Raw genomic sequence first — 21,846 nt, 5'->3', positions numbered from 1 at the left:
ATTTGATCGACTCTTAAATTCATACATAACTAAGCATGAAGTTTATACCACTATAAATACAGTAAATCCTCGGTTTACGAACTTAATTCGTTCCCGAAGTCCATTCGTAAAGCAAATTTTTCACAAAATCGAAATAATTTTTCCCATAGGGAATCAATGTAAAATGGGTAATTAGTTCCTGGGACCCTGAAGATTTCTAGTGTCAATTTTTACAACATCCTTTAACACTCAAGTACATGACGTATATAAAACCAATTGAAATTATCGTACTGAAAACACTTTTACCCTCCTAGAGAGATACAGCCGCAACCTTACGAGATAACGGGCTTATATCCTAAAACAGGGCAGAGCTGGATCTCACTGTCTAGCTTCATTAATTTTATCTACAGTAGAACCTCTCCGTAACGGACACACTTTGGGCAGAAAATTTTGTCCGCTAGCGAGAAATATTTGTCAATGGACGGTAAAATACATTGAGGCCCGTTGACATAATTCATAAATGCATCCGTTAACGAGACGTGCCCACTAACGAAGAGTGTCCGTTAAGAACGATTCCACTGTATTAATTTTAATGGTGATACTCTCGAAATTTATGCCTGCAAAGCAATCTGGCCACAATGCTTTTTCTAAACTGAGTTCATGGTTATGTAAGTCACTTGCTGCCAAGTGAGGCCATAGCGAGATGGAGGGGACCGGGCGGTCCACTCTTCCCCTCCTCTAAATGCTAGACAATGACTGATATAGATATGGAATAACATGCATAAGTCTGCTGTTTATCGCTTTGGTTCCCCTGCGAAATAAATTTCTGGCTATGGCACTGCTGCCAAGCTTTATCAATAATCACTATTAACAATGTAGGACATTAAACTGAAGTTTCTAGAGGTTAGTTGATTGTGTGTGTTAGATATTATTGCAAAATATCTCTGAAATATTTCTTTGATGTAAACCATTTCAAAGTTTGAAGTGACACATGCTGATCCATAGGTTGCATAAGAGGATTCGTATTTAGAGAAAATAACTTGGGAAAAAATCACTATATATGGGGCCATAGACTTCCTAATTTGACTATTGTTGCTTCGGGGGGGGGGGGGGATTTGGTCTATTTTTTTCTTTTGTCATGTTCGTAAACCAAGACAAGTTTGCAAACCGAGACGTTCGTAAACCGAGGATTGACTGCACATATAAATCTCCTTTCTTTTGCCCAGTTTTTTGATAACCTTAGCATATGCAGCAACATAAACGTTAATATTGATCTACAAAGACGTAAGCACTAACAGTAACAATGATGAAGTGTCAGATCAATAGCAATAACAAATGAATTTTTTGTATGCAAAGCATAAATTACTACTAGAGCATATTATTTTCCAGGTTGAGGAACAAGGTGTAGATGCCAACCTTAGGGATAATGACGGTGCGACCCCAGTCCATTTTGCAGCTAGTAGAGGACATCTAGAAACGTTGAGATACCTTTTGAAGCACGGTGGCCGGATTTTACTGGATAAACATGGCAAAAGTCCATTAAATGACGCCGCTGAGAATGAACATATGGCAGTAAGTTATTTGATGCATAATCATGCTAAAATATATAAAACTTATTCGCAAATATGTAGCTTCTGCATGAATTCAGTAGAAAACCACGTACCTTATACGATTCATCATCGTCTTGTATACTTTATTGATTATTTACTTATTATATTTTGTACCTTTTGTTACTTATTATATTTTTGTGCAGTTTTCAAGAGATGGGTTGCAATTTCTCAAACCTCTGCTAACGTTTACAGTGATTGCACACAATTTTGCTTATAGTACAAAAATTTACCAACTAGAATCTTTTGTAAAAACAAATAGAATCGTGATTTAAATAAGCAGAAAAGCATTTTGCCATTGATATTATATAATTATATAACTTACACCCATCTAGTTGCAAAGAAAAATGTTTTTTCCAAGATAAACTGTCCAAAAAAACGACTAAATTTAGTTGGAAAATAACTGAATTGGCAACACTGACTGCACGCGGTGAACGGTTTTTTTTTTGTCATGATCTGACTATGCGATTTAGAATTATTCTATAGAAAAAAAGTGTCTTTGGTTTAGTTTCTTCTTTTAAATTTAACGAATTAACGCCACTTATGCAAGGAGGTCAGTGCGTTTTAAATGAGATGGTTCAATTGTTACTTGAGGTGTGAATTGTCTCGAGATATCTCGGACGTTCACGGTGAAATGCGTGTTCCTGCAACAGAAAAAAAAAATACTGATCAAGAAGAAAAGATATCATTCGTTGAATTTTCTGAAATACCGTCAGTTTTCCCTACATATGATTCGATTATAAAATGCAGTCAACCCCCGATTTATGAATTTAATTTGTTCATGAAATCAGTTCATGAACCGATTTGTTCGCAAACCAAAACAATTTCTCCCATGGGATCAATGTGAAATCTGCTCCTGTTGTCCCGAAAATTTTTAGAGTAAATTTCTACAACAGCTTCTGTGCATACCGTTAAAACCAAAGAAAATCATTACCTAACACTGACCAATAATATAAAAAATAACCATAGGTATGAAATAGATGAAATGAAAATTATGACATCGCTATGTTCGTTGTCATCTACAATCTTAGTGGAAGCTCTCAAAATCTCTGGAAGCAAAATTCATATTTCTGTAAAAACTGCCAACCTTTGTCAATAAGCTATGAAATGTGTGGGGTATTATAATAAAATGTTTTCAGAATTCTTCAAGTGCTAGTAATTTTTTACCACATATTAGGGAAAAACATCTTTGAGAATATTTTTTGGCGTAGACCTTGAAGTTTAAAACAGCCATCTTCAACCTGTTCTCGCGAGCACTTGCTCAACGTTCCAATTAAACACCCTGCAAAAATTGCATCAAAGCATTTGCAGATTCGGGAAAAGTTGAAGATCCCTGGTTTAAAATGAACTGTTGTCACATGAGATGGAGAACAAGAGTCATCTTTGAGGGTTGGAGCTTTACTCTGTAAAATAAAATAAAAAAAAGTCCACATGGGAACACAGACATCTAAAATATGCCGTTTTGCATGTTTTTAAGGCTTGCTTTTCGCCGGCATGTATAACCGTAAACCAACATTAGTTCGTAAACCGAATCGTTTTTTGTTGTTCCTAAACCGAGGGTTGACTCTGTATTCCTTTGAAGTGGGAAAATTTTCTGTTTCGTCATCAATCATTGACAAACCTCTGTGTCTATATTTTTGAAAGAAACCTCAACACACATTATTGATAAAGAAGGAAAATTTATTAGAATTAATAAACAACTACTTTTTTTATCACTAGTATAAATTTCATCATCACCTGCTTTAAAGTAGTTCTAACGTAGCCTCCTAGATGGCGCCACAATTTATTGTAGGTTTCTCTCGCCGAGCCAGATTTGCTGGAAAAGCGATAAAGCGACTTAAAAATTGCAATTTAATCATATTATTAATTTTGCATCGTTTTGAATTTTAAAAATGAATTCCAATTAATGGTTTTTTCATGTGAGTATTTTCGATAATATTTTTGCTATTTAGTAGTTATATAGCAAAAGTATACTCTAGAGCAAGAGGGCGGTAATATTTCTTAGATCGGGATTCGATGGACCATCTGTCCGGTTTTTTGGTTTTGATGAAAAATGCGGATTTTGCGAAATCTAATTTTATCAAAGACGACATTACATTATAAAAGTTTGATAAAAGCTCGTTCATAAAACTTGAAAAATGCAACCACTCAGCGTATCGGTTACATTCGAGTTGTTTTTTCAAGTTTTGTAAAAGATATTTTATCAAACTTTTATACAAAAGTGTAATCCCTGCCAAAAACTGCGCATCGATGAAATATACCGCTTGAAGAGATATGACCACTGTATACAGAATAAACAACGCATTTGCTGTTCGTAATTTTTTTAAAGACCTTGGACAAGTTTACTTGGTAAAAATCATAAAATAAATATTGCTACGATTTAAACATGAGATTTCGGTTAATAGGTTTGTGAGTTTTTCAGATATCTAAGGCTAGGATTACATTATAAAAGTTTGATAAAAGATCTTTCCCAAAACTGGAAATTAACCAATAAGCCAAATACCCTATCCTAGCGTATGGGTTACATTTGCTCGAATCTAACCGATACGCTAATTGGTTGTATTTTTTTAAATAAAATAAATTAAATAAATTAAAGTTTTTTAATTAATTTTAATTAATTTTTTTTTTAATTTTATTTTTTATTTTTCAAGTTTTATCAAAGAGCTTTTACATAAGTTTTATAGTGCGATTCTGGCATAAGTGCAGTATTGAACCGGGAAAAAAAGTATTAAATCAATGAAATACAGTCCCTTTTCCGGTTCTTTTCTCGACACCCAATTTCAGATTTACCCGATCTTTATATCATATTTCACTACTATTTTATAGCATTGTTTGCTGCTTACTGAACATATAATGTGTGTTTATTCAATTCTTTCGTTCAACCTTCTCTAACCAATGTCATTCGAGGAAGTGTTGGCAACATTTCCCATGCATGTGTCAGACAGAATACCACTCAAACAAAGAATAACGAGACTATATTCGGTCAAGTTCACATAATGTTTTTCTTAGAAAATTTTTGGGTTCTTTTCTCGTGACTCCACCCACTAAATTTTCGTGGCATTCCTTTTGTGTTTACGTCATTTTCACGAAAACACACACACACACACACACACACACACGTATGTATATAGACACAAGAAGTCACCATGGAACAATGATAATCAAGTTTTTTCATAGCCCCGTGGGGCTACGTTTTTGGCAATCATGCTGTCAGGGGTTCTTTTCTGGAATCGGCCTTTGTTAACCTCAACCACACGCATAAAAAGAATACATATATGTGTGTATATAGAATTTTTTATTATATTATTTCTATTTTTTTTTTCTCCCAACTGGGCTGAAATATTGCCAGACATCACGTTATTCGGCTTCTCATGGTCACATTGACGCATCTCTAGGATTTTCGTATTTTGTTTTTCAATGCTGTATTGTGCGTGATACTTTCCGAGGTAAGTACCATCGGTGTTGGGTTGGAAGAAATATATATTAAAAGTGATAGTCATATATATACGGGGGGGGGGATATTCCATAATTGCCCTTGCCGCATTTTACTGGTGAACCGTTGATACTAGAGCAGTTGTTCCCGAAATTTTTTAGGCAGTGCCAAAGCATCTCTGAGATCCTGGTGGCGCTTTCCCTCCACCAGGGCCGTAACTGGAACTTTTACCCAGAGGGGCACCCTCCCCCCCCCCCCCTCCCGGTGAAACTTCGTGAATCCATAACAAAGTTTTCTTTGTTACTCAAAAACCTTTGTTTTTCCCCCTTACATCCTCAAATATCGCCAGCCGGAGGCTTTTGACCGTCCCATCCTTGTTCTGTCTCTTTACCCCGTTTCTTGACATTGTTGTTATTCAATAAATAGTGAATTCCCCTGTTCACATTGGGGGAGCCAAAAAGGTCATTTACTTAGTCAAAGGCAATGCTTCTTATAACCAGTTGGCCTTTTAGAAACTTCAGGGGGTCCGTGAGTTTGAATGAGAAAACAATTAACTCATTGTTTTCACATAGCTATGTACAGAATATCTTTTTGTTGATGGGTCTATGGCCAGGGCTGCTCTTGGATCATGTGATCAGTGTAGCCACGAGGTGCGTCAAATCCCAGTTGAAAGGGCGAAAAAAAGATTTATTGGATAAGAAAATGTGTGCCTGAGGTGCCTAAAATTGGTTCAGTAGAAAATTTTTTCGAGCCGCCGCTATCCTTGGAGCTGATTCTCCTTTATTTTATTGGCACAGGGAGTCCACTCGTGCTTTACAGACAAAAATTGTCTGTAAAGCACAAACAATAAGAACCCCTGATGAAACTCCTTCCAAAGAAAACACTGAAAAAGAATTCATCAAGAAATTGTTTGAAAAGTATAAATTTGAACAGATATAAAAAATGGTGGGAGAGAGTTCTGAAAATTTCCCGTCCCTTAATAGAAAAACTAATTATCAAATTGCCCCCTTGTGGGGCGTGTGCTCCACGTTAGTAATCACCGTTCTAGAAATAGACTTCCAATTAGGAAACGTATCAAAATATCGTGTAGAACTCAGATACGTCATTCACGTTGAAGGGGCTGTATAGTTAATAAAATATAAAAATTAACTTTCTATACGGACACCCTGTACTCAAAAACCCAATTAAAAAGTTGTTGTCCAGTCTGTCCTGAAGGCCAAAAAAAAAACATTCCACGTTTCCAAGTGTATATTTTTGATTAATAGTTTTGACGTAAGGCATTCGATGTTACTGAAACGTTTCTTATGGGAAAACACTTTCGATTTAAACATTTTTGATATCATTTTCGATATCTTTTACAATATGGATAAAAGTTGCCGACCTCACCATTTTTCGTGTTATGCAATTAAACACGAAACGCTGACTCTTCCGCATCCTGCTCATTTTTTTTTCTACAAAAACCAATGAATAAGTGAAAAGACCAAAAGCACTAATGGCATTTGTTCTTTCATTTTGGTGGATGTGTATCCCTTACGGACTGGTCTCTATATAACTTTCACGGCCCAGTACAAAAAACAAACAATGAGACAACATTATATTTTAGGCGGCTTCTTATTGGTTAACATTACTTTTTTTTATACTTTCTCAATGGAAATTTCCGGTGTGTGTGTCAGTGCAGTTCTTTTTTCTCCTTCACTCACAAAAAATACATTAATTTCCTGTTCTGCGTACCCGTACATTATTTTACAATAAAATACGCTGAAGAATGTGAGATTGTACATTTACACACCAGTTGACATCCTTTACGTGCAACAAACCTGTTTCACTGATTGGTTCGGACTTGATGGTCATCATTATAGAAAGTGAAAGTGAAATATTTTCATCGAAAAGAAGGAAATAATTTACATGCATTTAACTGAAGCAGAGCTGCACCGCGGCTATACTGGGCAACACTATGAGAGTGGCGTCAAATCCGGGTTGAGGAACAAATTGGCAAAAAAATTCGGAAAAAATGTTTTGTCTCTAAAAAATTCAAGCACTGAATGCGTAGGATGGGATAATATGCAGAAAAAATTTTAATTCTTCGATTTACTGTAATTAAACATTGCATCTAGCTGGGAACGCTGATAAATACGTCAATGTAAAGAAGTTGGAAATATAAGCCCAGGGTAAGAGCTGTATCCGAATACGTTGAAAACGTCATTTTAAAAGAAAATATTGATTTTTATATTTTTTTGGAAAGCCCTATTTTTTTTATTCCAAAACAGGCCTTGTTTTGTTTATGTGACGCTTACAACCGAAGTTACGTCCACTTTGGTGCTGCGCTTTTACGTACAACTAATCCGTGAATAAAAGCTGCAAAATTGTTTTTACGAAGAACGCTATTTTTGGCATTTTACTTGAGTTTGAAACATGATTTCTAAAAATCTATTCATTGTATCTTTACGAAACCTTAATATGATATTTTGCTATACACTGTTAAGATCGGGAACCAAAATCTAAGGTATATCACATATATTTGTCCAATTTTGGTGTTTTATGGACGATATTTACAATGAAGTTTCAAAAAACTCACACGTACATCAACAGATTTAAGTGTAACTTATGAGCATACCATGCAATCCTTCAAGTTTTAGTTCATAACCTGCAGCATCACTATTTAAATGTACTACGGAAATAACAAATTATAGTGAGACTCCCATAGGCGGCCACCCCTATTCCCTCGCCACCCCTCTTTGCGGCCAGTTTTCCTCGGAACGGACAATAGATTCCATAGACATAATACAAAAATCACCCCCATTTCGCGGCCACCTCTGTATGCGGACAACCTGTCCGCGGCTACTTCAGAGTTTTAAAAAACACGTTTTTGTACTTTTTTTTCTTCCTAGTGCATTCGCAACTGGTAGTTCTTATACTGATCTTTATACATCAGCATAAATACCTTTTCGGATCAATCGGATTTTCTGTTCACGTATGACACTATCATACATTGGAAACATCTGTAAATAGGATGACAAAGGCTAATGCTATACGGTTGCTGCTAGCTGGTGAGACAGATTAAAAATTTGCTCCCGGGGTGACAGAGTAAACCAGACAAATATAGTCCATGATCTTTACTGAATAGGTAAAGGATGTGGAAGTTTCCGCTTTGAGGATACTTTCTTCCGAGATTCAGTGGAACAACAGTGAGGGAGTGAAAGAAATGTGATGAAAGAACATGTACAGTACTTGTTGTAAAGAAAGAACAGATCCCGGATAATACAGATTTTAGCTCCCCAAATCCCCCAGGTCCCCCGGATCAGGTATTAAAACCAAAGTGGCAGGCAACATTGGATTTTTCTTAAAAGTGCAGATCGGACTACAGCACTGGCTTCAATTTGCGTTGTGAACCTATCGAAATAACTAAAAAAAACAATTTCGTAATGAAAGCGGACCATGAGCTTGGTGACCAGACCAGAATAGGCATCAAAACCAGAGTAGTATCATTGGATTTGTGTTAACAAGATCAGCCCACAGACATCAACATCACTGATATACTCGTAATACTTTCTGAGATATGAGCGTTCATATTATTTTGTTAGGCAACTTTTTTGCGAATGCCCTTAGTATCGTTAGATGATTTAAAAAACGTATTCATTTCAAGAAAAGAAGAGAAAAGGACATAAAAAATAAATTTTATTGAATTACTTTTATCTCTTTTGTTTCACCGGAGGAAGTCTTAGTATAATAGGGAAGACTCTGCCACGAAGCTGGGCTGGAAGAGATCTCGGCAACGGGATAAGACCAGTAGCAAAGTTCTGGCGTTCATTCATTCATTCAGTATAATAGGGAAGTAGAAAAGTAATAAAATTCAATTATGAGTACAATAAGAAACAAAAATTTCGAGCTGTGTACAGATTCTCACGTCTTGGTTACTGATCTCTATTGTCTTGCTGTAATCGTCGTTGTAAATTTCGAAAACTTTCATCCCACACTTGAAAATTGCACACTAGAATAGTCTTTTTGAAGAATCTCGCTTAAACCGATGATTATTGTAGTTATCGCGGAAGGGTCTCGGTGTCACCTAAAATACTCTGGTTGGTCATGAAAATTGACTGGTTAGAGGACAAAAGGTCAGGTAATCCGTGTAAGTATCGCCCCAACATGTACCGATCTTTCTAAAAGTGAAGATTTCATTGATATACCAGGTGTCCACTCTTATCGGTGTTCAATAGCTTCTTAGAGGAAACTTCAATTACATAACTATAATCAGAAAATTTGAAAATAAACGGCTTCTTAGAATGATGTGTGATGGCATTTAAAAAAATTCTGATTGGAAACTTCTTTCAGCATCGGAAGTTTAGGATTTAGCTACTATAAGAGTGGATGCCTTTTAATTGTACATGTATAATTTATGAGGAAGAGACATAGGTAAGAGGTGCGTCACAAATATTTTGAAATGTATCAACGTTTAATTCAGAGGCTGCTAGAGACAAAATTTCATGTAATATTCGAAACACGATTGCAAAAAATTCTATTAATGGAAATACTGTGAAACTCCTCCAATACGGCCACTCGGCGTTCCGCAAAAAAGTGGCCGTCTGCGGAGGAGACTGCCGAATAGGGGTTGTATGACATAGCACATTTCAGGGGACGTGTCAAAATAACGGTTTTCAATGTCACAAAAAAATTTTATGGTCAATTTACTTACAATGCCCACAAAATACATATATATATATATACAGTGAAACCTCGCTACAACGATACTCGATATAATGATAAATCTCTCTACAACGGTGACTTTTCAAATATTGTTTGGAACAGTCTATAGTCTGTAATGTTAAACTTCTCTCGATACAACGATATCCTTGACTATGATAACCCTCTCTATAACAATATTTTTAGGAGTATTTTGAAAAACCACCCGAAATATCCTTTTCGCCCGAAATATCCTTCAGTATATTTTCTTAACTCATGTCACATGTTTCAGTTCTTCCGAGGACGTTCAATAATATCGGTGTTGAGCATCACCTAATCACCGGAAGTGATTGCTACTTTTTGTGCGATACACCAAAGTGTATGGCGATAAACCCCTTTACAGGTGCAATACACATCTAACTGAATTCCTTTTATCGGCTAATCAATTAAAATATTTTGCAGCGAATAAATACTCAAAAGCCCATTTTTGGTGACACTGAAAATGTCAATTTAGAAATTTAGCCAATAGCAGCATAAATTTGATGACACGTGATGATAATGTTGCCTCTCGATACAACGATAATTCCTCTACAAATATATCTTTTCTTGGTCCAGTACCGTTAATCATGTCGAGGTTTCACTGTATTTTATGCAACCCAAGACCCATATAACCAAGACGTGAGAATTTGTATTTTAACAGCTCGAAATTTTTGTTTCTTATTGTACTCATAATTGAATTTTATTACTTTTCTACTTCCCTATTATACTAAGACTTCCTCCGGTGAAACAAAAGAGATAAAAATAATTCAATAAAATGTACTTTATGTCCTTTTCTCTTATTTTCTTGAAATGAATACGTTTTTTAAATCAGCTGATGATACTAAGTGCATTCGCAAAAAAGTTACGCAACAAAATAATTTAAACGCTCATATCTCAGAAAGTATTACGATTATATCAGTGATTTTGATGTCTGTGGGTTTGTCTTGTCAACACAAATCTAATGATACTACTCTGGTTTTGATGCCTATTCTGGTCTGGTCACCAAGCTCATGGCCCGCTTTCGTAACGAAATTGTTTTACGCTATATTTCGATAGGTTCACAATGTAAATTGAAGCCAGTGGTGTAGTCCGCTTGGCACTTTCAAGACAAATCCAATGTTGCCACTTTGGTTTTAATACCTGATCCGGGGGACCTAGGGGATTTGGGGAGCTAAATTGGCTTAGGTCAGTGTTTCCCAAAGTGAGAAATATCGCCCCCGGTGGGCGATGGGATGGTCCTGGGGGCGATAGAAGTACGGACTTCACATAGGATCCTATGGGTTCACTTGAGTTGGGAGGTGATGAGACAAGAAGTTTGGGAAACTGTGGTGTAGGTGGTAGTGTGTCAAAAAAGGAGGATTTCGGGGGGGGGGGGACACTCACACTTCCGGCGCAACTCAATCCGTAGTAAATAACCTATGGCAATAGACCGGAGTTGTGCTCGGTTTGAATGAATGAATGGTTTTAATACCTCTCTTCCAATATGGGCACCTGGCTCGTGGCCCGCGTTCGTAACGAAAGTGTTTGTGCAATATTTCAAGAAGTCCGTAACGCAAATACAGCCCAATGGTATCGTCTGATAAATATTTTTGAGACAAATCCAATGATGCCACTCTAGTTTGAATACCTCTTTCCGATCTAGGCACCAGACTCGTGGCCCGTACTCGTAACAAAATTGTTTCACGCCATGTCTCGGGAGATTCGCAACACAAATGAAAAACAATGGTATCGTCTGTTAGGTATTCCAATGACGAATCCGATGATACCCTACGAATATTAATAAGCCTTCCTTTCTGTATACCAGGCTCGCGAACAGCGTTCGTAACGAAATTGTTTTAGTCTATATCTCGAGAAGCTCACAAATGCATATAGACTATATTGATATCGTCTTTTAGCTTTTCTAAAGACAAATCCGATGATACCAGTTTCATTATGTTAGTACCTACCACGCGATTTAAGTCACAAAGAACGTATTCACATCAAAACTTGCGGCCGCTTCTACAGGACACCGCCTACCTAATTTTTTTTTTGCATTAACTTAATTCAGTAGATATGATATTGAGTATATATATATTAATTTAATTTAGTAGCTATCATATTAACAAAAACACTCAAAACATGTGCCGTTGTTTTCCTTACTTTTAAAACGAGATCATGCAAAAACGAAACTAAATACAATTGAAGGGTTTCAGGTAAATAACGCAAAGAAATTTAAATAATCCTTTAGTTTGACTTCTTTCCATGTCTGTTACACTGTGAAGTAATAACGAATATATTTTCATCCTTGGCTGGGTTTAAGCGTGATGAGGCGCTGTAGATATATTTTTTACCTCGTCTCAAATGACGGTTGGCAGTGGTGAGGCGCCGCCGCGCATCGTTGCATTTGCTATCAGATCACGGAACACGAAGCTATTGTCAACTGTACATGCTCTTCGCATGATATCTTGTGCAACTTAAGTTCCAGAGCTTGGATTAATCACTATACAAGAAAATAATAGACGTTTTATTGGTGAGTTTATATTTACGGTATATTGCTATATTGACAATACTAACTATTATTTTAACTGTACACACGCTCGTTGTATCTTATACTTCTCGTGTTTGTGATTTGAAATGAAACCCAGTTGCTTTATTTATTACGCAAGGTGTAAACATCTTATTCACTATATAAGTGAATTATTATTTTCTGAGTTTTTAATTGTATCATTATGAAAGGTATCTGACTATGTGTTAAACTCTTTCAGACCCTGGCATTCATTTTTTTGAATTTTCCAGATGTTTTTGCATTTTTGATACATGCATAATGCATTAAAAACATAAATGTCAGGAAATATTTATTTATATATATTTTTTTTTTTGTGTGTGGGTTTAACTTCATTCAATTTTTTTTTCATCCAAAATGATGCAGGGTAAACTCATATTTGCATGCAATTTTTTCCAAAATTTTATGTAATAAATCACACTTTTCCCGGAGGCACTTTCTCCTGGAAGCCATCTTAAAAAAACCCCTGATAGATGCTCAATAGACCTGCAAGTGCTCTTATACCCTCTGATGAAAGCCCTCTAAATTTATATACACCATATTTCTAAGTGAAAACTTACACAAGCCTTTAATTTAAGGCTCAACTCCCTGAAATCAAAAGGAAAAGTAACCCACACGTTTGTGAAGGCAGGGCCTGAAAGGGTTATAATACCATTTTAGAAGAAAACATCATATATAAATATATTTATTTATATCTATATATAAATATATAGATTTTTATTTTTTGCGAAAGATCTTTTTTTGTAAACTCCGAAGCAGGCCTTGTTTTATTTATACTTATGACGCTTAGAACCGAAGTTACGTCCACTTTAGTGAAACAAAAGTAATCTGTGAATACATAGGTGGCGATATACTTGAACGTCTCGGGTGGTACGATGATGATTGCGGGGGAGGGGGGCGGCACGATGATGCTAATTCATATATACGAACATACATTGGATTTGTCGGCTCCGCGTTTGGCATTGAGGGAGGGGGCTGTACCACCATGCGCCCCCCCCCTCCTTCCCGTATCTTTACCCATGCGTGAATGAAAACGTCAAACGAGTTTTACGAAGAATGCGATTTTTTGACGTTATAGGAACATTGAAAAACAGGATTTCTAAAAATATATTGATTGTGCCATTGTATAAAAAGTTAACATGATATTTTGTCATATATTGTTAAGGGTTATGAACGAAAATCTAAGGTCTATCTCATGAGTTTTTTTTTTTTTTTTTTTTTTTTTGTCTAATTACAGTGTTTTATGCCCGATATGTAGAATTAAATTTCAAAAATTTCTCACGTACATTAACAGATTTAGCGTACTATACAATTCTTCAAATTTGGATACTAAACGTACACTATAACTAGCTAAATTTAGCAGTGAAAAAACAAAACTTTTCGTTCATAGAATTTTTGGCAACCGAGGTTCGAAATACTACATTAAGTCTGACGTAAAAACGGTTTTTTCATACAAAATGACATAGGTAGTCTAAAATGTATCATTGTTTTTGGAATTTTGAGACACTTTCTGTCAAAAAAAAAATTTTAATTAAAGCTCACTTCAGTACCATTTCATAGAAAAATGACAAGAAAAGTAATCGGATGCGTTGTAAAGAATTTTAAGTCCATGTTTTTTGTATGATATCTCTCTCTTGTGACCTTATTTTTATGATTAGAACAAAAACCAAGCTAAAGATTAATTTCTTAAAAGTTAAATAATTTTCAAAAAAAAACCTTCCAGCGAATGCCTATTATTTTATTTCAGAAAATCAAAAGAAAAATACTCTTTTATACAAAATTTATTTGAAATTGTTTGACAAAGCGTTCATTGCCTAAAATTTAATTACAGTGTAGCTCTATGTATTAGTTAATATTTCTGCGACTGTTGTAATTGATTTATTTCACACACATCGACGTAATGTGAAAATTTAAGTTTCATTTGGCAACACTGAAAAGCTGCCAATTCCTAAATGTTCACTAAAAATGCTGGATACTGTAGTTTTTACTACACCTGCGCCTTTAGCTTGATTTAGAGCTCCGTGAAATACCAAATTGATCAGGCAATTGATTCAACGACGTCACCTATCCACTGTTGTAAGTCCTGTGGGGTGGAATTTTTCACATGCTTTCAAAATAGTAAAAAAAAAATCACAAGACACTTTGTGAAGTTTCTTCATATTATAGAACACGACGTAAGCTTTTTATTTCGCTTATGTTTTCCATTTGGAATAACAGCGCTCATAGTGAAATTCTACAAGATGGAGCAGCTTTTCGGTGTTGCCAAATAAAACTTGAAGATTTAACCTTTCAAGTTATGTTGACACGTGCGAAATAGATTACAGCAGCCACAGAAATGTTTTTCTTCTTGTACCATTGATTTTGAATTACCCTAGACCCGCCCGTAAGGGATGTGCGACAGGTACGGTCCCACCGGGAAATGTGTTTTGAGTGGCCCCGCACTTACTGTGATATACAATAATTTCTTCCATAAATACCGAATTTTCATCCGTTCTGGAATTCTGAATTTTTATCAATTCTGGAATTATTTCTTTCATGTATTCTGAATTTTCATAGGTGCTGGGGAATTATTTGTGTCAGTTTCTTTTCTTATTTCCAGTTTATCGATTCTGAATTTTCTTTAGTTTTTAGACGATTTATTTCTTTGAGGCCAAATTTTATATAATTCATTTTCGAATTATTTCTTTCATCAATTTGAAATTTTAATTAATTTTTGTTTTAATTTACGTTTAAATTGTATGTTTATATTTTTTTGTATGGATATTTCTCAGCATTCCTATATATTTTGTAATAATGCAAGAATTTTTTGGATGTCGATTCCCCTCTCCTACAGAATACATAAAATCGGGCTCTGAGGGCCCCCGAAATTATTAGAACGCCTCTGGCCCTGTGTGGGGTAAGGAGCGACGCTAAATTACCTTGCATGTATTTTATATAGAAAATACAAAAATGATTGTTATCCTGTAGTGTCGGTGTCAAATGCTGCATGTAAGTAAAAAAACCGATATTAAGTCAAAACTCGAAATCGGCCAGTTGTGTGGATTGGATATGTATATTTCAGCATTCCTTTATACAGGGTGGTTAAAAATAAACTGACACAACTCAGACTTATGTAGCGCCCAATCTGGCGCCCATACAAAAAATATGTAAACACATAATTTAAATGTAGATGAAAATTTCAAATTAATGGAAATTCAGGACTGAAGAACATTTTAAATTGATGAAAGACATAATTTTGAAACTAATCAATATCAGACCCTAATTAAAGAAATAATCTGAAAAGTAATGAAAATTCAGGATTGATTAATTGAAAAATGAAGTAATTGGAAAAAAAATGTCAGCACCTATGAAAATTCAAAATAAGTGAAGGAAATAATTCCGTAATTAACGAAAGAAATAATTCCAGAATCAATGAAAATTCAGAGTAAGTGGAAGGGAAAAATTCCAGAATCAATGAAAATTCAGAGTAAGTGGAAGGAAAAAATTCCAGAATCAATGAAAATTCAGAGTAAGTGGAAGGGAAAAATTCCAGAATCAATGAAAATTCAGAGTAAGTGGAATGAAAAATTCCAGAATCAATGAAAATTCAGAGTAAGTGGAATGAAAAATTCCAGAATCAATGAAAATTCAGAGTAAGTGGAAGGAAAAAATTCCAAAATCAATGAAAGGAAAAATTCCAGAATAAATAAAAGGAAAAATTCCAGAATAAATAAAAGGAAAAATTCCAGAATTAATGAAATGAAAATTCAGAATAAGTGAAAGAAATAATTCCAGAATTAATGAAATGAAAATTCAGAATAAGTGAAAGAAATAATTCCAGAAGTAATATGAAAATTTAGAATAAAAGAAAGAAATATAAAGAGCTTTTTTATACCGTCACGGTACGAAAGAATGGTCATACGGAATGCAATCTAGAAGTGCTAAATTGTTGAAAGAAAAAAATGAACGAAGCCTCAGGTTCAATACTTTGCCTACAGATGGCGAAATCACAAAATTTTTCAGGGAATTGGTGCATGTTTGGTGCTTCCTATGTTTTCCTATGGGCAAAATCTCCTTCCTTTAAGGAACATTTAAAATTTTCTATTCAATTTAGGCACGAGCATTTAGGATTTTAATTGTTGGTTATGTTATTTTTTCTCGAATTTTTAGTTGAACAACATGCATCTTTTTTAAAAATTATCAAAATTTACCCATATTTTGTGCCATAAAATTTTTTTTTGTATAATTTTAATAAAACAGCTTCTGGCTAAAGTATGTAACACCATAGTGTTGAGAGACACACAAAGTTTCAACATATTGGAATGAGTGATGTTCGAAAAAATATTCCTTATCTAACAAAAAAAACTTAGTTTTGAGAAAAGATCATTTTAGTGGAAAACATTAGCATATATGTCTGCCAGGAATTCGTATTAAAATATTTTAAAAATATTTTACTACATGTAGGACAAAAACTAGAACACAGTTCGACGCAGAAAACTCCAAATTCCATAGTATTTGAAAACTGAAAAATTCTAAAATGTATTTTTTGGAAAATTTGTGCGCACCCCAACCCCCTTCTTTTTCTCAAAATGAGGATAAATCAACTGACTTTAAGGCCTCTTATATGTGTTACAGCCAGAGCCTGAAATCGGCCAGCCCACCTGGCCAATGTCCGAATTTCGGGCTTTGACCGGCTTCTATATACCTATCCCTATACAGGGTGTCCTGTAAGTGCTAATGTGATTTTTATCTCATTAACCGTCCGTCGTAGAGGTATGATTTCAATTTAGATAGTGCTCAAAACGCGTTCAAAAATCACCCTGTACCAGTATGAGAGTGAAAATACGGTGTGTGACAAAATAAAAATATCTACATTTTTAAACGGTTCCCTTGTCTTTTGACTTCCTATTAGGAAGTTGTTGCCCTGTATTTCCTATGACCAACAGAAAAAAATCCATGTTTCTAAGTGCAATATTCGCTAAGATATTTGAATTCAAAAATCGAAGAAAAGTTGCGAAAGAACAGCAAAAACTAACCGACAACGCTCCTTTTCCCAACTGATCTCCGATTTTTGAATTCGAATATCTCAGCAAATATTGCACTTAGAGCCTTGGAATTTTTTTGTTGGCCTCAAGCAAGACAGATCAGCAACTTTCTAATTAGAAATTACAAGACGGGAACCTTGTACAGGTTTAGATTTTTTATTTGGTTACACACTGTATTTTCACTCTCAAAACTGGTACAGAGAAATTTTTTAACGCATTTTGTGAATTTTTTAAATTGAAACTATACCTCTACCACGGACGGTCGGTGAGATAAAGGCCGCATTAGCACTCACAGGACACTCTGTATGTCGCATTAGCACTCACAGGACACCCTGTATGTTGATAGCTGAGATATTGATATTCCGATACCCCTGAAAGTTAGGGTTACCATAGGATGTAATTATCACAAAAAATATGAAGACCTGGTGATGACCCCGAATTATAGGGATCGATACATAGACGCCGGCCAAAACCCAAAATTCGGACATTGGCCGGGTCTTTATATAGTCACAGTTTATCATCACCTCACCTAATTGTGTGACATGTGAAACTAAAGTAATTTGTTTTGTATTGTTATGAGTAAGACTATGATTTTTTATTTAGTGAGATTCTGCTGCCAATTAAAGTGAGATGTAATTGTGAACTTATTCTTATTAAGTAATCAAATTTTGGTAGCTCTAAGTTGTACTTTGTGAAACTTAAGATAAAATATTATAATTATTTTCTCTTTGTTGTCTTATGATACGAGTCTTGTTGTGGACCCCCCCCCCCCCATTCATAATAATCATTTTTCCAAGTGTTGGGATTCCCGTACTTTGCTCGCGCTCTTAAGGGTGTCGTGACCCCCCTGAATAGAGTCGAGTTTTCAAAAAAAAATTTTTTTAAGTAATTACTTTTAATTGCAAATGAAATAAATGCAAAAATTTTCGCGTCAATCGGTTGATTAGTTCTTTCAAAATAAAAGAATGAAGTAATGAATTATAGAGTAAATGTATACGGGAAAAAACACCTCAACTACTTCACATACAAGCGTTTGGCAAGAAATTTGGATTATCCCTATTTCACGAATCGGCGATAAATCTGATAATCTCGTTCTAACCAAACCGCACGATATTAAGAGGAGGGGGGAAAGGAAAAAATATATAAAAAGTATAATAGATAAGATAGATAAGAGATTCTTTTAAAGAGTCTCTTTGCCTGTCACACTCAACATACGTGTTCCCTTCTCTTTCGTCTTACATGTATATAGTAGAAAGATACATTATGTGTGAGTAAAAAAAATCACTACCAGGAGTATAGAAAAAAATGGGGGAAGGAAAATTTTTTATCTTGTTACTATAGCTTCGCGATGGCGAAGAGAGAAGAAGGAAAACACAGAGAACTTGTTTGAATTTATTCCACTGACGTTTGGACGTTCTCAGCAGGTTTTGAGCTGATACGTAAAATTAAAAAATAACTACAGCACCAAAAAATCTGAAATTTTGTTGAAATGTTTATTCGATATGTGTTATTAAAATGAACCTCAGGACTGGATATCTAAGAATTCGTTGAAATTTTATGAATTTTTAAAGTTTGAAAAAATATTGAAAAATATCAAACATCTAAATTCAAAATTTAAAAAAAAAAACACTTCCTATTAGTCAAATGCAAAATTGGAAGTTAATTTCACTAACGCATGTCTAATAAAAATTTTTCGCAAAATTTCAGAAATTCAAACTTTTTTAAGAATGAAACCGAACATTCCGTTCGCTTTTTCTGACCACTGCTGAAAAATGTTCAGAAAACCTTAGCCGCTCGTCAATGAGAATTCCCAAATTGGTGGCCCTAGTTTCACCCGGGATAGTGATACCATTCAACTCGCAAGTGAAGCGTGGATTGTTCGAATCAAAATGGGCGACCATGCAATTGTCCACGCTAAACTTAATTCTGAAATAGACCTTGTTTTGTCTATTTGACGCTTAGAACCGAAGTTACGTCTACTTTAGTGTCGAGTCTTATTGTGAATATAAAGTTTAAACGCGTTTTACGAAGAATGCTATTTTTAGCAGTTCACTTGAGTTTTAAACATTATTACTAAAAATCTATTGATTGTACCATTACAAAATTTTTATATGATATTTTGTCATATATTGTTAAGGGTTATGAACCGAAATCTAAGTTCTATCACATGTGTTTGACTAATTACAGTGTTTTATACACGATATGCAGAATGAAATTTCAAAAATTTCACACGTGCATTAAACAGATTTAGCATACTATACAATCCTTTAAATTTTGATAATAAACCTACATCACTAGCTGAATTTACTGTGAAAAAAAAGTTTCATTCATAGAATTTTCTGCAATCGTGTTTTTCGAATATTACATCATTTTTTATCAAAACTTGACATATAAAAATGACTTTCTCATAGAAAATAACATAGGTAGTCCAAATTTTATTTCTTTTTTCACCATTTTGGGACACTTTCTGTCAAAAAATGTTATTGAAGTTCACTCCAGCACCATTTTACAGAAAAGTACTCTCGAACGTAGTCGGATACCTTAAAATTACATCATCAAAAAATCATCTTAACTTTCGACGATTAAAATAAATTTCAAGACTTCAAACTTTTTTTAAATCATGGGTTAATTTTTGTTGTTTTTTCGCCCTTTTCCAAAACTTCTGTCATTCCATGCGTGCACGTGCCTATAAAAACCAGAAACTGTTAAACGTACCCAACCACCATTTTTTTAAAGGATTCTCAAGAACTAGGTTTGACGCTTCGCCTCATCTGCAACCGAAACACCGTGAGACGCCTTTTTACGTAAAAAAGCCACAACACAACAGCGTACTGTTATTTATGTGTATCAATATTCATGGGCAAGGAATAGGGAGGATTGATGGTTGAGCTCTTAAGAAGTATACCCATTTTCTTTTTATCCATGAAGTTTTCCTTTCCTGCTATGTTCGGCCATTGAGCTAATTCTTTTAGGACGTAGCAGCATCGATACAGCAAGTAGACCATCGATAAAAACGGGCATGTCGAGCTGCTTGTTTTTTTACCACATCTTCTTTATTTTTTACGTCAAGGTTAGGCATTTTAACGAACTTTAGAACCCCATTCGCTTGATTGGCCAAGCATAATGTTCATCAAGTTGTCGAGATCTATAAGAATTACCTTTTCTAAGAAGGAATTTAAATTGGCTCTCACACATCATGTTATTTGTTTTTCTTTACATTTTGATGCCTTTTTGAACACGAAACTAAGCAGATCAATGAGAAATAAAATCACTATCGTGAACCTGGAGATTAAATGGAAAGCTTGCGAAAAAGTCACGGCAATTTTATTTTTTACCGATTTATCATGAATTACATTTTCCAATTAAACTCAATTTTAGAACGAATCATTCAATCGCATTCTGATGTTGACTATTGCTCTTAATCGATATCATTGGCATGTCTATTATTATTGATCATTTATGTTACCCGTCATTGAGTTCGAAGGTGGAATTTATCAGAGTCACTTAGGCATTAAACATCGATTCAAATCAACTCGTTGATACGTTTAGGGCTCATTTACGAAATAAAAAAACCCATTTATTGACAGAAAATGAATCGACGATATTCGGATACCCCAAAAAATAGTTATCAGATTATTCGTTTTGTTACTATTTGACGCATAATTATTCATTTCTTTTATCGCTCATATAATTTTGCAGCATACAATGCGTGACTCATCATGTATTAGATTCTCATCCGTGACTGCAAAACTTCTCGAGTGACCTCATGAATTCATTCTCAAAACAGCTTTCCTCCACCTATGGTCAGCGGACCACTTCTGGTCCTCGAAGATGGCATAGGTGGTCAGCAGAAAGACTTCGTAAATTAATTTAATGTGAAATAATACTCAATTGTTGTAACTGATATTACTAATACCCTATGGGTTCTTGATTAAAATTAGACCTCCATACCTACGATAACCACATCTCATCGAAAGAAATACGGGAAACGAATTCTAAATAATAATTGTCACTAAAAAATGCAATTTTCGAAAAAATATTTGCTAATTAGTTTGCCAAAATTACTAAGCGGCGGGAAATAAAAGGCTACAAATCACTGTAAACAAAAATATATTTTACTGAAAAAACGTTCATTTTGACGAGCGAGGTGAGCATGGTTCATTCAATGCTGAAAATTGGGATCTCTTAAATACGGCAAAAGAAATTGCCAGAAAAATCACCAGTTGTTAAAATTGCTGAAAATCGTCAATGAATGAGAAATGAGTTATTGGAATCACCGTGAATTGAAATGTATATATATAGTTTGGGGGAAAGATTTTGAATCATTTGCGATGAGTATTTATAAATCATAGCTATTATTATCGTGTTATCATAATAAAAATTTATAAGTTATGAAAACTATCTCCATTCATGATTTCAAGATTATTAATTCAAGGCTTCGTTGAAAAAACGGGACAATTTCTAGAATGGAAGTCGGAAATTCCAAAACTATCAGAAGAAATGTGAATGCCCCGTAAAATACGGGACAAATGCTATCACTCATGC

The 21,846-nt window shown here is 34.8% G+C and overlaps 1 protein-coding gene across 5 annotated transcripts in view; it reads left to right on the top strand.

Moving 5' to 3' along the window:
- Nucleotides 1-21,846, top strand: part of f (espin protein forked) — a 336,082-nt gene that overhangs the window by 278,642 nt on the left and 35,594 nt on the right. For all 5 annotated transcript variants that reach the window (XM_089247034.1, XM_089247036.1, XM_089247033.1 and 2 more), the window contains one exon: nt 1,369-1,551. In XM_089247034.1, the coding sequence (XP_089103160.1) occupies nt 1,369-1,551 (183 nt within the window). The remainder of the gene's footprint in view (nt 1-1,368; nt 1,552-21,846) is intronic.

Source organism: Pholcus phalangioides, unplaced genomic scaffold, assembly GCF_987345545.1.
Source record: "Pholcus phalangioides strain wild (caught in Gottingen) unplaced genomic scaffold, Ppha-v1.0 ptg000017l_1, whole genome shotgun sequence".
Classification (NCBI taxonomy): Eukaryota; Metazoa; Arthropoda; class Arachnida; order Araneae; family Pholcidae; genus Pholcus; species Pholcus phalangioides.
The sequence above is the reverse complement of the archived record's forward strand: the minus strand, read 5'-3'. Positions and strand labels throughout refer to the sequence as shown.